This window comes from Periplaneta americana, chromosome 12, assembly GCF_040183065.1.
Source record: "Periplaneta americana isolate PAMFEO1 chromosome 12, P.americana_PAMFEO1_priV1, whole genome shotgun sequence".
NCBI lineage: Eukaryota > Metazoa > Arthropoda > Insecta > Blattodea > Blattidae > Periplaneta > Periplaneta americana.
Window position 1 is genome coordinate 79,126,698 of NC_091128.1, and position 17,570 is coordinate 79,144,267.

The 17,570-nt window shown below is 35.2% G+C and overlaps 1 protein-coding gene across 2 annotated transcripts in view; it reads left to right on the plus strand.

Moving 5' to 3' along the window:
• LOC138710594 (very long chain fatty acid elongase 7-like) overlaps positions 1–16,109 on the plus strand; it is a 42,944-nt gene extending 26,835 nt beyond the window's left edge. Inside the window, exons 4-7 of one of the 2 annotated variants that reach the window (XM_069841589.1) lie at positions 2,135–2,191; positions 4,370–4,475; positions 8,998–9,134; positions 14,550–16,107. In XM_069841589.1, the coding sequence (XP_069697690.1) occupies positions 2,135–2,191; positions 4,370–4,475; positions 8,998–9,134; positions 14,550–14,714 (465 nt within the window). In that variant the 3' untranslated portion in view covers positions 14,715–16,107. Of the gene's footprint in view, positions 1–2,134; positions 2,192–4,369; positions 4,476–8,997; positions 9,135–14,549 lie in introns of both variants that reach the window. The other variant, XM_069841590.1, reaches the window with a different exon arrangement.
• The last annotated feature ends 1,461 nt before the right edge of the window (positions 16,110–17,570 follow it).

Below are 17,570 nucleotides of genomic sequence, written 5' to 3' on the forward strand. Positions count from 1 at the left end.
AAAGAATAGGTGTCCGATTATTATATTCTTCAGATGAGTACATTTTACAAAATAATATAATACAGTATAAGTTGAGGGGTCCAGTCAGAGAGAAAGATAAGTCACAAATCTTACAATAGGGAAATTAGGTATTCTCAAAACAGTCTTGAGAATTTATTGTGGAAATTTTAATTCCAGTGGGCTAAGCTACTGCCAGAGTTATTGCAATTATGACACAACATTTTAGAGACGAGAAAAAAAACTGAATTATCTGAGAAAAGTGTGTTCTCCCCTTATTTGAGTCGACCCCTCAATTTACAACCTACAAAAGAAGGTACTGATTATAAATTTTATCAAAATTCAAATTTTCCTTACTACGTTCCTTTCTATCACAAAACTAATATCTGCTTCCATCAATTCGCACATATGTTCAGTAATTTATTGTCCCATTGATTATTATTCACGGTACCATCAAAGACATACATGTAGAACTTGAATATATTATAATTGTGATAAAACACTCGATCCTGCTTAATTTACCAATACATCAGTAGGAGCCAAGTAGAATCAGAAAATAATATTAACCTTGCTAATTTGGCTTGGTTTCTTTTCTTTATTTCTGGAGCTGCTATACATTGCCGTGGTCGTCCTCTATCTCCAACCGGTGATACGTTCTCTTCCAAAATATTATGTTTACAAAATGCTCAATTACAGCCGCTAAATTCACTGATATCTATAAAAATAACAAGGAACATGCAACCCTATTCTACACAATAAGAGGCGGAGAAGCGGGAGGGAAATACTGATCGGTGATTGGTCGAGAAGCGCTATACAACAGAACTCACAAGATCCAGGGATCATGAGACTTTTGACAGAAGCCGGGAAGTTTGTCGCCTATTTACACAAGCATCATGTAAGAAATGTGAAAAATTAACCTCTTAATCGTGTTCTACGCAGAAAACCGCATGGGAATATAACGATATCTCAATTTTTCATTTTTTGGAGCATGTCAGTTATGACTCTAACCGACTCAAATAGTCTGTCAAAGAATTCAATGTATTAGAATACCTTGGTAATGCATATTTCGTAATGGATAGATTGTGCGTGGTGGTCCAATATTCTGGCCTGCTAGGTCATCTGATCTAAGCCCGTTAGATTGTTTTGCGTGGGGTCATATGAAGACAGAATTTTTACCGTGCTCCAGTTGTTTCAGCCTAAGAGCTTGTGGTACGGGTCGTTCGTTGCTGCAGCCATGAGTTAGAGGAAATTCCTGTTCTGTTTGCAATGGACAGGCTGGCAATAGTTGAGGTGCAGAAGCCGCATCGAATCAGGAGAATCACACTTTGAGTAAAATCTGCAGTAATTTATTTTTGTCAGGTGATTGTGCAATTACATGCAGGTGTTAATTATTTGCTTTTAGTATGTACATTTCTAGTCGTACAATATTATTTTTATTTCTGTTAACTAATTATGGTTTGCTATAATTATAACTGTCTATAAGTGAAATTAAAATTAAGCTCAACTTGCATAAGTACTGTAATATTAAATAAAAATTTAACATCTTGTATCTACTGAACAATTGGTTTCTGACCATAGGTTTCCTACTCGTATATTTAAATAAATTGAGCCCATAAAAGCCATGAAATTCGGATTCATTAAAAGAAGACGGGCACATCAAGAATTAATGTGACAGTCTGTATAGCGCAACAAATTTTGCTTGGGCTCTTTTATCAGAGTCGGTGTTCTATTACGTGCCGAAATATACGACAGAGGGCCCATAGCTTCACTTCCTACCGAAAGAAGTCGAAACAAATATTGCATCGTCATTTCAAGATACAGTACATCACTCTCCGCCGGGTTTAAAGCCTAAACTGTAAATCGAACATCCAAAATAATTATCATGAGACATTTCCCGTTTACAATACGAAACACAAGCAAGCAGAAATAAGGCATGCCACAAAAAGTCGATATACAGTACTTTTTCAAGTAATATAAACGCTCACTAACAATATTTTGAATAATGTAAAACTGAAAAAGGGTGAACGTTTGTTTACAAAGTTAAGATAGCCTATGTTAAGTTCCACTGTAAGATTATTTTTCCTTTCAAAATAGATATTTTGACAGTCATGTTTAATTTTCTTTCTTTTGTTTCAAGATATCAAGAGGAATTTGGAAATATTACTTACTCAAAGTAGTGGATATCCTTGACACGGTAAGTAAGAAACATTGCTACGACGGGCAGCTAAAGAACAATTTTTCGGACTGAATAACACTATCAAATTACGCAGAAACTTATAAATAATTATATGGGATAAAACACCAAATGTTGAATTTTTTTTCCAAATTTTAACATCTGACCTCACCTTAAAAGACATTACAGTATCAACCTTTAAGAAATGTCCAGTGTAATTCAACCATGAAAGTGAACAGAACTATATTATCAAGCGATAATGATACTGAAATATCTCATTAAGAGTGGCCTAAAAACTGAAAATTACACTGAATATATCTCACTATTTGTGTCAGAAAATGTATGTAAGATAAGAACCTGATTTATAAGGCTCTGGAATTTAAAGAGTCTTTCATACAATCATGGTATTCCAAATGGAATTATCTACAATTCTACAGCAAGTAAACAATGCGCCATAGATTATGTTATCTACGAGGAGTAGGTATAGACCAACCAGAATGTTATTACCCCTGCCTTGACGTCGCTGCTGTTAGCATACACTACATCTGTGTGACGACACAGATGTGTTCCGATTTCTGCCACAGGTAATAATATTCTGGTCGAGTTATATGCCTGCTACAAACTTTTTTTGTTTACGTCAGCAGTGACCAAACTGGGTAGCGTAATTACATCGTGTAATCAAAGACATTCATACTGGTAAGGGAAGTTTCTGTACATTACTCTGTCTCACTCACGTACTAAAGGTAAGCAGTGTCGGTACCATGTCGCTCTACAAACCCTCTGTCTCTACGAGTAGGAACAGAAGGTTTCGTACAGAATGGGAAGAGGAATTTATTCGCTGTTCTTTCGGAGAAAATGTATTAATATGTTGCTTTGCTCAACGGTTCAATTAGTAGTAGTATATAAAAGCGACATTACAGTGCATTACAATGAATACACAGGCATAACAGATATTATTATTATTATTATTATTATTATTTATCAGCAAGTGTCACCATAATTCTTATATACGTGCGTGAATATATAGGTCTACATCTTCCCTTGAATGATAAAACAATTACTAGACTACTATATATCTCCATTTTATTTATGTTTTTTTATCTTTTGAAGACTTATCAGTTATTTACTAGTTATTGATTTAATAATAATAATAATAATAATAATAATAATAATAATAAAATAATAATAATAATCAAATAATAATAATAATAATAATAATAATAATAATAATCAAATAATAATAATAATAATCAAATAATAATAATAATAATAATCATCATCATCATCAAATAATAATAATAATAATAATAATAATAATAATAGTATAGACAAACTGATTGAATATTACGTGCTAGTGTGGTGATGAAATGAGCTATTAAACTCCAAGAACTGAAATCAATCTTAAATCATCGTCATGAAGAGAAAGATGACATAAATAAATTTAAGGAAGCTAGCTATATAGTGGCGAACGAAATAGCTCGTTCTCTTAAGATTTCCAACGAAGAAGAGTTCTTTAAAAGCGTAATGATCAAGGTGGCTGAAATAATTTGTCCAATGAAAGTTGTTAATTAATTTTGAAAAACTACGCATTTCTCAACTAAATATTCAGGAGATTTCTGATTATGTTCATGAGGAATATTAAAAAAAAAAAAAAAGCAAAACAAATTTGTATATATACTTTTATTGGTTCTTAATGACAGTAGTGACATTACTGATACAGCACAGCTTGCGATTTTTATTCGCGGGTTAAGAAGAACTCAATATTAGTGCACGAACCACCACTGGTTGTAGTTTTCACGCCAAGTATCTCTCCCCCGTCTCCTTACTTTATAGACTCTCTCTCGCGTGTAATCACTGCCGTCCGAGTTTTGGTCACCGCAGAAAATTACAGTAGTGAATACATTTTAAACCGCAACTAACTATCCAGCAACATTAAAATTTCTATCTGAGAGAGAAGAAATGTTTGTTACCTTGCACTATCCAGTGTTGCAATCCTAAAATTTAAAGAATCATAAAAATCTGAGCCATGACCTCTAAGGATGATGAAGTATTAATTCATTTTATACCCGAAGTAGTTCAAGAAGTAAAACTCCAATTTATTCATTATCAGATTATAATAACGGTTTTATAACACTGGGACATAATTATTAGTTTATTAAAACAATATTATGTTCAAGATTAATTTCAATGTTATTGCAGGTCTTCTTTATACTGCGGAAGAAAAACAACCAAGTAACGTTTCTTCACGTGTATCATCATGCAGGAATGATAATGATAGCATGGATAATAGCTCGATATGTTCCAGGTAAGAGTATTCTTCGAGGAAAGTCTTCAGAAATCACCGAGTTGTAATTTAATATGTACCTGTAGCTAATTAAAAGAGAAGCAATCGCTTTCTGCACACGTTCTTTTACACATCTGCATGTATAGTAGTTACATACATACATACATACATACATACATACATACATACATACATACATACATACATACATACATACATACATACATACATACATACATACATACATACATACATACATACATACATACATACATACATACATACATACATACGTGTCGTCAGCCCCAAAGAAACGTTCGGGGGTTCAGTACACAGAAAGATATTCTACACACATAATACTGATTTAATGAGTTATTGGAGTGGTAACATGCACGTAACGTAACTCTTAATTCTACCAGTGTAATGTGGGCACACACATTCAAGCACTACCGCACACAGCGTCCACAAAATGAAGCTTAGTCGTTTCTTATTTACTTATATCTTTAATTAAAAAGGGATAATATACATTCAAAGGTGATTTTTCATTCTTTTCCAACACAAGTTTGAGTGACAAATTATACATAACTAAATCTACATAATACATATTATTTGTTTCGGAGAAATTGCTAATTATATATATCACTCTTAAACTTCAATTGTTTAAAAGTTCTAACGTATAGACATTAATCATTTCGTACAATTTACGTATAATATAACACTAGCAGTCACACTAGCAAAGGGCAGAAAACAGTTTTGTTACTTCACTCGAAAGTGATCTCAGAGTACCAACACAGTCTAGTATGTACAGTCACGAAGCTTGAGTTTATAAGAGCAGGCCTACTAGAAGCAATAGACAGTGGAGGTACTATTTCGCATTGTCTGTAATGAGGCGATAGTAACGATCGTAGTGGTTAGCAACTATCTATGGATGCATATTTACTACGTATTAAGCTTCGTGACTGGCCTCTCCATACTTTCGTCTATATGAAGGACTACACAGAACAGCTCAGGGTCAGGTATCACAGCAAGATTATTCAGTACGATCAACAGAACAAGCTTGTCTTGTTTTCTGATGTTCCGAACTTCGAATCTCCTTTGGAAATTTTGTGGTTTTCCAAATCTCTGCAGGTAAATACCGGTATAGTTACATTTACGACCTGATTATTACCAAATTACATCCATTAACACCACACTTAGTCACCGGCGTAGCTCAGGCGATAGCGCCTTTTCTTACTGATCCGGAACTGCGGTCGGATGTAGGTTCAATTCCAGCTTGGACTAATTCCCTGGTTGGGTATCTTCCGAGGTTTCCTCCAACAGTAAGGCAAATGTCAGGTAATTCATGGCGAAACTACTGTCTCATGTCTCCAAATACCATCTCTCTATCGTCAATCCCATCGACGCTAAGTAATGTAGTAGTTGACACAACGTGATTAAATAAGTCGATAAAAAACATCACTACGTCTACAGTCCAGTTCTGCAACATAACAACCATCTGGCCGTAAGTACCACACTAAACAACTTAAGACACTGCCCTCGCAGTCAAAGACAGGAGAGGTATGAGTGGAGCACATTGCAGACGACGCGGAAACGCAGAAAAAAATATTCAAATCGCTACCTCATAGCTATCCTTTCCTTGTGGTCTCTTGTGCACTTCATGGAGCATTTACTGCTAAAAAAGGGAAGGAGGCAGAAGTAAAAGTTTTCTTTCACAATAATATCAGTTGCATTTAATACTGAAAATGTGAACACAAGCCTTTCCTTGTAATGCCTTTCAATGTCCCTATTACATTTTAATATTACCTATTTCGTAAATACAAAATTAGTCTACTGAAATTCGATGTGTAAGAATAGAGTATAATATATTACTATCTGGGATTACAAAATATAGGTACATTTTCTATGCAATTGAGGAATCTAAAATTCATCTTGCTTTGGGACCACGTCATATACGTGTTCTGAACCATAGATGAAAAACATGGGAATGCTGTAGGCTATGATAACAATATACAGGGACATCATTTTATTTTTACTTCAATTTTAATTGTACCTGAGTTTTTTAATGTACTTCACTCCCACCCCCTCTACTAGTAAACTTCCAACCGTACTCCACACAGAACCAAGGCCGCGTATGCAATCAAAGTAAGCAGTACTGAGTTAGTGAGTATAGTACGTTCCAGAAATATGTTCGCGTTTTCCAGTGACTAAAGAACTTTCAATATTGAATAATATTTTCGCACAGATATTGTCGTCCGTTTGCCTACGTCGCATCCCGGTTTCCCTCTCCCACTTCTGCTCGCCACTCTGTAAAGGCTAGTAACTGGGCTGTCTTTGTTCTTTTCTGAAAACATTAATTTCTGTTAGGAATTGGATGTCTACGTAATATTATGCAACTGTTTAAAATAACTTAAATAAAAGGACCTCGTTAAGTAATTAAATGTCACGTGATTTTCCCCTTTCTACGACCCTACGACAAAACCACTTGAACGGACAGTAGACAGCCTGTCTGAGTAATTTTATCTTTTCGGATCGGGCAGAAGAGAAGATGGAATTTACAGTACATAAAGTACTCTTTTGTAGAGTAGGTACAGAATTATTTCAACATGAGTTACTAGTACCAAGGCCGAAACTGGTAATTGGAATTAGGTGCAATAGTCTATAGTGCGATAATATGCACAAAAGAACTGAAGTCTGTATCGAAATGAACGGCTGCCGTTTTCAAAAATGTGTTTAAATATCCATATCATGATTATTTTTCAACTTAACTTCATTCTCTATATTGTACGCTAATGTTCTGTAGACAGTGTAATATATATTGCATAATGAATACGTTCGCATGGATAGCTCAGTTCGTGAGTAAAAACACTTATTGTTAATACTGTACTGGATTTTGATTAAACAAAAACCTAATGAAAGTTATCGAACTCAAAATCGCGATATTTCCTAGTTTACGTAAATGGATGAACTACTTTTCTTTCTTCCTATACCTAATAAAAAGTGATTTGTTTGTATCATCGAACTCCAGTCGTGGAAGGGGGTAGCAAACGGTGTTTCCTGTTCTTAACCTTAATCCAAAGATATAGCCAGGTTAATATCAGACATATTAGTAAGAATAAAATGGTGTCCCTGTAGAAAATGACATATTCTGATTACCTTGAGCGTGTAGCCAGAGATATTATTTCAATTTTATGAAACTGCATAATGTTCCTTTTTATGTGTTATTTCAACTCAAATAGCTCATAATTTTATCATACATGAAGCTCCTCTTACTCCATGCATACTATGTTATAGTGTCGGTATACAATTCTCTGTGTAATGAATAAGAGTCGGGCAAAGAATCTGTATCAGGATAGGGTGTATAGCTGTATACCATAGGACCTTGAATTGAATGAGAATAAGTAAACATTGCCCCCTTCCATTAGCTAAAACTCTACCTGCTGGGAAGAGCGTTCCCCACCCCTTAACTAAAACATCAGCGAATGAAAAGTACAGCCGATAGTATATAACTAATATAGTACTTTGTCACTACTGTCGGCTGGGGAACACGCGACAACTACGAGGAGTGTTCTTAAAGTAAGTTCCAAAAAAGTGTAGTAAGTAAACGGGAAGATATTTACAAACTATTTTTGTTGTATTGCATTCCCCACACTTCAATTACTTCTCAACATAATCTCCACCATTATTGAGGCATTTATCGAGTAGTGGCACAAGTCTTTCTATCCCCTCATTGTAGAATTCGCCCGCCCGCACTGCTATTTTCACTTCGTCGCCATCAAAACGTTGACCACCGAGGAACTTCTTGAGGTGCTGGAAGAGATGAAAGTCGCTCGGAACCAAATCCGGGCTGTAGGGGGAATGGTCAATTTGTTCCCAGCCAAATTTCGAGATGAGATTTTGGGTGTCGTCACCATCAAAACGTTGACCACCGAGGAACTTCTTGAGGTGCTGGAAGAGATGAAAGTCACTCGGAACCAAATCCGGGCTGTAGGAGGGATGGTCAATTTGTTCCTGTCCTCATGATTTTTTTCATCGACAGCACGCACCAAATTGTCATTGACCAAAGATGGCCGACCGGTATGCTGCTCGTCATGCACAGAGACGCGGCCCTCTTTGAACTTCCTAAACCATCTCATGACCATTCCATCACTAATGGCATCATCACCATACACCTCACAAAGTTGACGATGAATGTCAGCTGGTTTGATATTTCTCGCATTCAAGAAATGGATAACAGAGCGCATCTCACAGTCGGCGGGGTGCTCGATCACTTTAAACATTTCAACTGATCATAACTAACCCCACACATGGACTGAAGCTCTGAAACTGCATGCACAGCTTGTCTGAAGATTGAAGAAGAAAATATGCATGCGCAAAATAACGATTGCAGCGATGTGACGGCTATAATTGAAAACGGAACTTACTTTAAGAACACGCCTCGTAGTTAATGTTTGTAAACAAAACGCACGGGCCAAAGATGTCTATCCTGATACAGCCACTTTATCCGTACCTTAGTAATGAACATCGTTTTTATCTGATTTTACAGGAGGACACGTCACTCTTGTAGGCGCAACCAACTGTTTTGTACACGTTGTGATGTACGGATACTACTTCATTACCAATATGTGGCCAGAATACAAACAGAATATTTGGTGGAAGAAGCATATCACTCAGCTTCAGCTGGTAAGATTTCTGAATACAAACTAGAGGTCGCATTGGTTGGATTATATGGAGGTATCATACGATCTAACACAAGAACTTCGACCATCCTGTGCTCTATTGTAACGAAGGCCTTATTGCTGTACAATGTGCTCCAACCAGGAGAAAGTGTTAGCGGTTGATAATATTCCACTTCACAAACGAATCCAAGAGCACCTTAGCTGACAGAATAAACATACTACCTACTGTATATAGTAACATTTGATTTCTTAATAATTTTATTAGATAGAACCTGCGACCTAAAGTTGCATGTTTTTGAACTATCATTCTCCTGGTCCTTATTTTTTGCTCCAATATTTAATTTAATGCTAGGTACATTCTTGCACTGGGGTTTCCCCTAGTTGGTGGATAATAAGTGCATTTTCACCCACACCGGTTGGATTTGCTAAACCACGCTTTGTATCAGAGTGCATTAAGTCAACCCCACAAGTCTCATAGACACGTCAACTACCTATAGGCGAGAGAAATTCTCATGAATATGACAATCATTAATTCATTCATAGTGTTCTGCACAAGTGCAAACCCAACTTCCTCCAATCTTTCCTATTTTCTGCCAAACGTTTTCGCCAATTATATTGGCATCTTCAGGTCGAGTAAAACATGTTAACAAAGTGAACACTTGGTCTTAACTAGTTAAAACAACGTTAAAATCATGATGTAAATTAAAACAGGTGATAAAATTGAGTGATGCAGCCACCAGGTTGTATGTAGAAATGATGTATTATAAGAAGCATGTATGACGAGGGGGACGGCAAGACCTCTTCTAGTATTGCGGTAACAGTTTCAGAATCAGATTAAAGATGCTACAAATAGGGCGGTCGTGTTGCCGAGTAATGGTGACAGGATAAAGACCTGTAATTAGCAAAGGATGGTATGAACAAAAGTGTTTGAAAATATTATTTAAGATCTTATAAAACGTTACTCACAAGAAATTGAAAGAGTTGGCTGAAGTCCATGAGAGCGGCGGCACGACTGACCTCTACATTAGAAAGTAGCTTACAAAGAAAACTTTAATCTGATTCTGAAACTGTTACCGCAATACTAGAAGAGGTCTTGCCGTCCCCCTCGTCATACATGCTTCTTATAATACATCATTTCTACATACAACCTGGTGGCTGCATCACTCAATTTCATCACCTGTTTTAATTTACATCATGATTTTAACTAGTTAAGACCAAGTGTTCACTTTGTTAACATGTTTTACTCGACCTGAAGATGCCAATATAATTGGCGAAAACGTTTGTCGTCAAAATATATATGTTACTTTTTGGTATAACATAAAAATTCTTAATGTATTTCTCCTGTTAAGTATTGACTGAATTAAACTCTTCTATTAATTAGTTCTTTTCTGTTTCATATACTTTTGTGAACAATATTTCACTTAATGTTATATAAATCGACTGGATGTTGGTCCATATTTGTAAGAAAAAGTAGGGAACATCGTAAGTAGAAGAAATAAAAAGGCATAATTTCTTTTACATTACGTAACTGCTCAACATGTTATAATAGATGCTAATAGCATTAAATGTAAGTTTTTTTTTACTTAAAAGTCATTTTCATTGTCACTTTATGATTCGTGATTTACTAACCAAGGTTTTCCCATATTTTCTCCAAATAATACAAAGTAAAGAGTAGGAAATACACACCTTAGTTACTTTAGAAGAGGGAACCACTGTCCTAGAGGATGAAGTTGAACAAAGCCTCACTACACCGTTCAAGAAAAATTTTATAGCGACGGATGAGCTGCATCACACCAGTTCTGGAGTCAACTAACAACATCGGCATTTCTGCACATCACAAATGGGGTCAACTCACAGCATCGACAATTTCTGAACATCTAAAACTTTTCATATAAAAACTAAATATAAGCACTGAAATGTAATTTACCCTCGTGCTCGACAGCCCGTGAAGGGCCAAGGGCGATAAGCCGATTGCTGGCCTCAGCAAAGGTGAACAATAATCCAACCATTAAAGGGGTATTGTGTGGCCAGCACGATAATCTCCCAAGCCTTTACAGACTGTTTCCGAAACTGGATTTTTCTACTTATCGTAGCTCCCAAAATTCATCGCGTGCTGTTGGGTACCGATCCCATAAACTCACCGAAATTTTTAAGACAATTTCTTCCCCATGATGGATAGAACATGCGCTTATTCTGTAACGTCAATCTACGGCGCGCGACGAAAAGTAATTTACTCACTGGAATAAGCAAGGACGCATAATAATTGTGTCATCGTCTTAATATAATTTGGCATCCATTTATGAAATTTCCAATCAGTTAATTTCTTTTGATTAATATACAGAACGTTGTTAGGATTTTTTCATCTAATTTTCGTCAAAAAGTCACAAATGTTACATTTTTTCCCAATGCTCTGTTACGTCTGTTATGCGCTTTGCTAAGCATCATCACTCTCTGTTAGTCGTTTCTCAACAGTAGAGAAAAGACAGAGTATTTTCCCGAGGAATTCATTCGTAGAATCGAGATGCATTTTAAAACCAATTCCATAACTTCAATACATTTACTAAGGGAATTTAATATTAGACACTGTATTTCAACATACGGTTCCAACTGTCAAAAACACATTAGTTGAAAATAATGCCACCACAATAATTAACATCATCATCTAGCATAAGAATTAGAGCCTGTTTAGACATCAGGTACTAGCTGAAGTATGTCGACTACACCGTAAGGTATTGTACGAAAACTAATCATACTGAAGCAATAACTGTCATTCAAAGTCAAATGAGTTTTCTTGGATGACACCATCTCGATATTACCAATTTTATCGACGCTAAATAACTTAGTAGTTAAATAACCAAAATACTAATTTTGATTTCAGCATATCCTGTGTATTTTTATGCATCTTTGGCGACTCTTAAGCCATGACTAATAATACAAAACGGATTTCTCCATAAATACATACTTGCTATTGTACCTGTAGGCCTACATGAAACAGAAGTTCATGAAGATATGAATGATGATGATGATTATCTCTATAATAAAACTGTCTTCTTAAAAATACAAGGAAGTTCTACCAGAAAATTCAGTCCAATGCCAATCCAATTACCCCATCCCTTGGAAATTACGATCCTCAGCAATTAAATTGAAGACACTTAAATCCATAATTGGTTCACGGATTGTCAGTAATACAAGACAGTTCTATCAGAAAATTAAGTCCAATGCCAATCCAATTACCTCGTCCCTTGGAAATTACGATCCTCAGCAATTTAATTGAAGACACTTAAATCCATAATTGGTTCATGGATTGTCAATATACGTCTCCAGTTTTTCCTTCATTGTTTGCACAGAATTTTTCATCAAAAATTCAGATTTATTTTGTTATAGAGCCTATACTTAAAGCAGACAACATGCTGGTTTCGATAGTACACTATTATACGTCTTCATGCAAAAAGAGAGGTTACCTGAAATTGGTCAGTCCATGTCGCTATTTTTGTCCCGCGCCGTGGCGTCGCGGTCTAAGGCATCCTGCCTAGGACTCGCGTTACGGAATGCGCGCTGGTTCGAGTCCTCATGGGGGAAGACATTTTCTCATGAAATTTCGGCCAGTGGGACCGGTGCCCACCCAGCATCGTGATGCACTTGGGGAGCTACGATAGGTAGCGAAATCCGGTTGCGAATGCCAGCTATAACGGCTGGGGGGATCATCGTGCTAACCACACGATACCTCCATTCTGGTTGGATGATCGTCGACCTCTGCTTCTGCATGTGGGCGTGAGGCCAGCAGCCGGCTGATCGGTCTAGGCCCTTCACGGGCTGTAGCGCCACGGATTATTATTATTATTATTATTATTATTATTATTATTATTATTATTATTATTATTATTATTATTATTCTTATGTTGCTATTTTTCGTACTCGTGTTTTACATCCACTTGGCTTATAATGAGATTATAAACAAATTTTGGAAAATATTATTCTTGGCAAGTTTTGTAAGAGTGCTTAGCTATTTATTTAACGATTTTATATATATTTACTGATATTTAAAAGACCTCTTGTTTCAATGTTATCTTCTAGATCTTCAAAACTGGTTTCAAGAATCTCATTTCAAATTTCATTTCCCCTTTTTTCAGCTTCAAAAACTATTTCTTATATCCATACACCAACACAGACACTGCACAGTAGGTCAAAATACAAAAATCTAGCCGGACAAAATTCATAATCCTATGTAACAGATTTCTATGAAACTTTGTACAAGAGATACAAGAAATATGAATTTGTTGTGTACAAACTATTATTGCGATTATATGGGAAGAACTACTCCTATAAAAAGTGAACATTTAAAAATATTAATAACTTCTCTACTATCCAACAGACTTTTATAAAAATTTGTGCAGGAGTTACAGGTAGCATATTTTTTTTTTACGATTGCATGAGAGGAACTACCCCTTTAAAGGGGATGCATTTACATAAAATTAACAATTTCTCTCTTATGTAACAGATTCGTATGAAGTTGGAGTAAAGTATATTACGAGATTTTTCATGAAGTTATGGAGATAAACCTTATCAAGATAAAGGACAGAGACTTGGAAATTATTTTCTGAATCACTAAAGATACCTTTCGTCTCGTTTCTCTATACCTTTCGTCTCGTTTCTCTTATCTATACTCTAACCACGACGTAAATACCAGATCACTTATCTGTGGCACGCTAAGTATACCTCTTCATAGAACATCTTGTTATTCATCATCTTTTACAATATCCACCTCGCGTCAATGGAATTCCTTGTCACAAAGTATTAGGGGCTGCAAGACAATAAACACCTTTAAGAACAGCTTAAAAGATAACCTTATTAGCATTTCACTCCAATCATACTGATTTAAACTATCACTGACTACATTGTTACTTTTTTCTTTAGACATCATCCTGATTGTGCTGTATTTTAATTGTCTCGTAATAATCTCTTTCTATTACCTAATATTATTTGAAATATATTGACATTCTATGTATTTTAGTTTAATTCTGCTACACAGTTTATTTCAGTGTTTAATTAATAGTTCATAGTATTTTGTTGTTTAATTTGTAAATAACTTTTGTATACATGTAACTCTCATCTAAATCAAATTGTTGGATTCTTTGTAAGTTCATGCATATGTATATACACTTTTTGCTGGTTGAGTGGAAGAGAAGGCCTTACGGCCTTAACTCTGCCAGCTAAAATAAATCATTATTATTATTATTATTATTATAAAGATAGATTGATCGTCTGCAAATAGTATTGTACCATATTTTAACTCATTCACTTTAAGAGCATGTATTATTAAATTTACTGTCAATTTAAAAATTACAGAACAGTATGTTAGAGTTAATATAAATATCTTGCTTAATTTTATTCTATACTGACACGTGTCTTTTGTTTGCAGGTTCAGTTCGTTATTATTTTCTGCCATTCTCTGCCAGTGTTACTTCAAAAAGACTGCAACTACCCGAAAGCAGTTGCACTACTTACCATGCTAGAAAGTGTAACGATGCTTGTGCTGTTCGGAAATTTCTATAGAAAATCTTACTTGAAGAAAAAGACTGTGTAACAAATGTTTGTTATATAAATATTCTTCCTGTCACTACGAATAAAAAGGCAGAGATATTCTTGTTACGATATTTCAAGAGATTAATAAAGGAATGAGACTTTTTTCAAAGCCAAATTTAGCGAAATGGTTTACGAAAATAAGTTAATTGGAATTCCGGTGTCTATAGGAATACAGAAATACGATGAGTTAAAGCAGCGATGTCAACGAGAGCGCAAACGTGCCTCACAGCCCGTATGCGCTGTTTAGAGCACGAACGGCACGCAGGTACAAGTCACTGGTGAACACAAGGGTTGTACATTAAATATTGAGGTAGAAGTCTGCATTTAAGTTTCAGGCTGACTGGACTCTTGACTTGTTATGTAATTAAAGTTGAGGTGATAATCTTTGTTTGGTTTGTGGAAATTATTTAGTTACAAAGAGAAGCAGCGTCGAACGTCTGAAATTATTAATTATCTGCAGAATGATATATTCAAATAAGTTTGTTTTTATTGACATTAAATAGTAGTAGATGTCTTTGAAGATGTATTGTAGAGCTTCTTTCTCACAGCATTGTATTTATGTTTACAGAATAAAGTACAAACAAAATTGTGTCCTGCTAATGGCGTAGACTCGTTACATATCAGTTACTAGTTGTGTATATAAATTGTCCAGATTTTCGTACATAAATTCTCAGTTTGACGATAATTCTTACCATTGCGATGTCCTTTCGTTAAGCCAAGAAAAAGTTCTGTCCAGGTATTTTGAATTTCGTAAATATTTACCAGAATTAATAAAAGAAAAACAGAGATATTCCTGAACTAGTTGACTCTACATGAATCGAGGAACTTAACTTTCTCAAGGATATTTCGAGCATTTGAGAATTTGAGATGACAAGGAAAGAATCAATTAATTTGTGTCGATAGATATTGTTGAAAGCTTTGAGATGAATATTACATTGTGGATGTCACAGATCTCACAGCACAATTTTTTTTAATTTCAACACCTTCAGTCATTGAAATCCTGTTCAACAGTGTAAAATACTGCAATGCTTAAAAAAATCTCTTTGAAGAGTTCCATAGGCGATTTAAAGACATTGACCTGCTCCAGCCCAAATTGGATTTGTTTTGTCAGCCTTACTCATCAATCCCAGAAAATATACCAACACAGTTACAATTGAATACCTGAAGTAACAAACATTCCAAGGCCAAAATTTAACGAGTTCGATTTTTTACCTAAAAGCTTATGTTTTACATAGGCTATCATTCTGTAAAAAAAAAAAAGAATATCCTAAGTCCGACTCTAAGCCTGTGGTTTTGGTTCATACAAATATTTATTTCAATACTCATAATGCAAGCAGTTTCTTTGCGGTCCTGAAAAATTTACTTGAATGGACTTGGAATATTAGCCGATTCAGGTCTTCCATTAGAAATTATTTTGCTGTAGAAAATAAAATTTCACCGGACATAAGAAAGCTGATGTCGGCAAAAAAAAAAAAAAAAAAAAAAAAAAAAGCACTTAAAGCAGTTAAATTAGTTTCTAGAAGTGTAATGATGCTCATATAGGGTAAGGTTGCTATAAATGGGCCGGCTCGATTTATCCATAGGTATTGACAATAGGCACACTCTGGTGGCTGTTTAGTGTACTTCGGGTTGCCAAATTGTCGCCATATTAGTTGTGAGTTGCTCGACGCAGACACAAAGCAGCAGTGAAAGATGGTAAGATTTTCACGTTTTTCTTCTAATTTACTAATGTAATGAAGGAAGCATTTCTATCAAATATTAATCCATTATATATTTCTACAGACAGTGTCAAAGTACAATGAATTCTCGTTAGTTAGTCGTATTTATATTATAAATTTAGTTAGAAGTTTTTCCCTAAATGTTAACACTGTTTTACTCGATAAGTACTATCTGTACGATACTGAATACTCCTATCGTTAGAGAAACTGGTAAGGCATGAATTATCGCTTTGCAGTTTTTAAGTAAAATGTACGGTTTCCTTGTAAATTAAATAAAAAATTAAGAGGTATCGTTATATTTTGTTACCATCATGAAGTCCGGCGACCGTACTGGGCTGAATGAGGGCGGAAGTCTAATGTTCAGACCGAGTGCGTGAGCCGGCGACGCGCTGTTGCCAAACTACGCAGATTTTCATCCTAATTTCCTAATTAACCATGAACTTAATTACATAACGTATAATATGTTTTTATTTGCCTTGATATATTCTATTGCTCTCTTCAATCTGCACAGTGATAAGCCTATCACTCCCACTCTGTACAAAAATGTTTAAATTATTTATTTTGGCTAAAGGAACACTGTAGCAATTGTTGTTGTTTAGTAAGCTGTCCGAAGACAGGTTGGAACCTCATAAGTGACACTAATAATGCATTAATCATGAGGCAACTAAGCCAAAAGATAAATTATTGTGTTTATTGTACAAATTTAGTTTAACACTTAAGTACTCGCGAACTATTTTGTGACATAAGTACCATATAATACTGGGAGTCAACATGACCCCCCCACCATGCGACTACTTAAATGTTAATGTACAAATGGATACACTGCTGTATAGCTAGCCTTATATAACGAAAGCGATTACAATGAAAAAGAGTGTGTAACTAGATGAATAGTTATTCCATAAATGTGGTTATAAAAAGTTTAACCGCTGTTAATTATCATCATAGAAATTATATCACATTTAAAATTAAATTTTGATAAAATTGAGTACCGGTCGGTGAAAGTAATCTATTTTTGAAAGGAATGCCCAGCAAAGAAATTTATGTGGGTATGGTGGGTCCAATGAGGTATCACTATCCTTCCTACACTATCATAAAAATGGGGTTGCGGAATTTAAGTGAGGAAGAATGGTGTTGAAGCA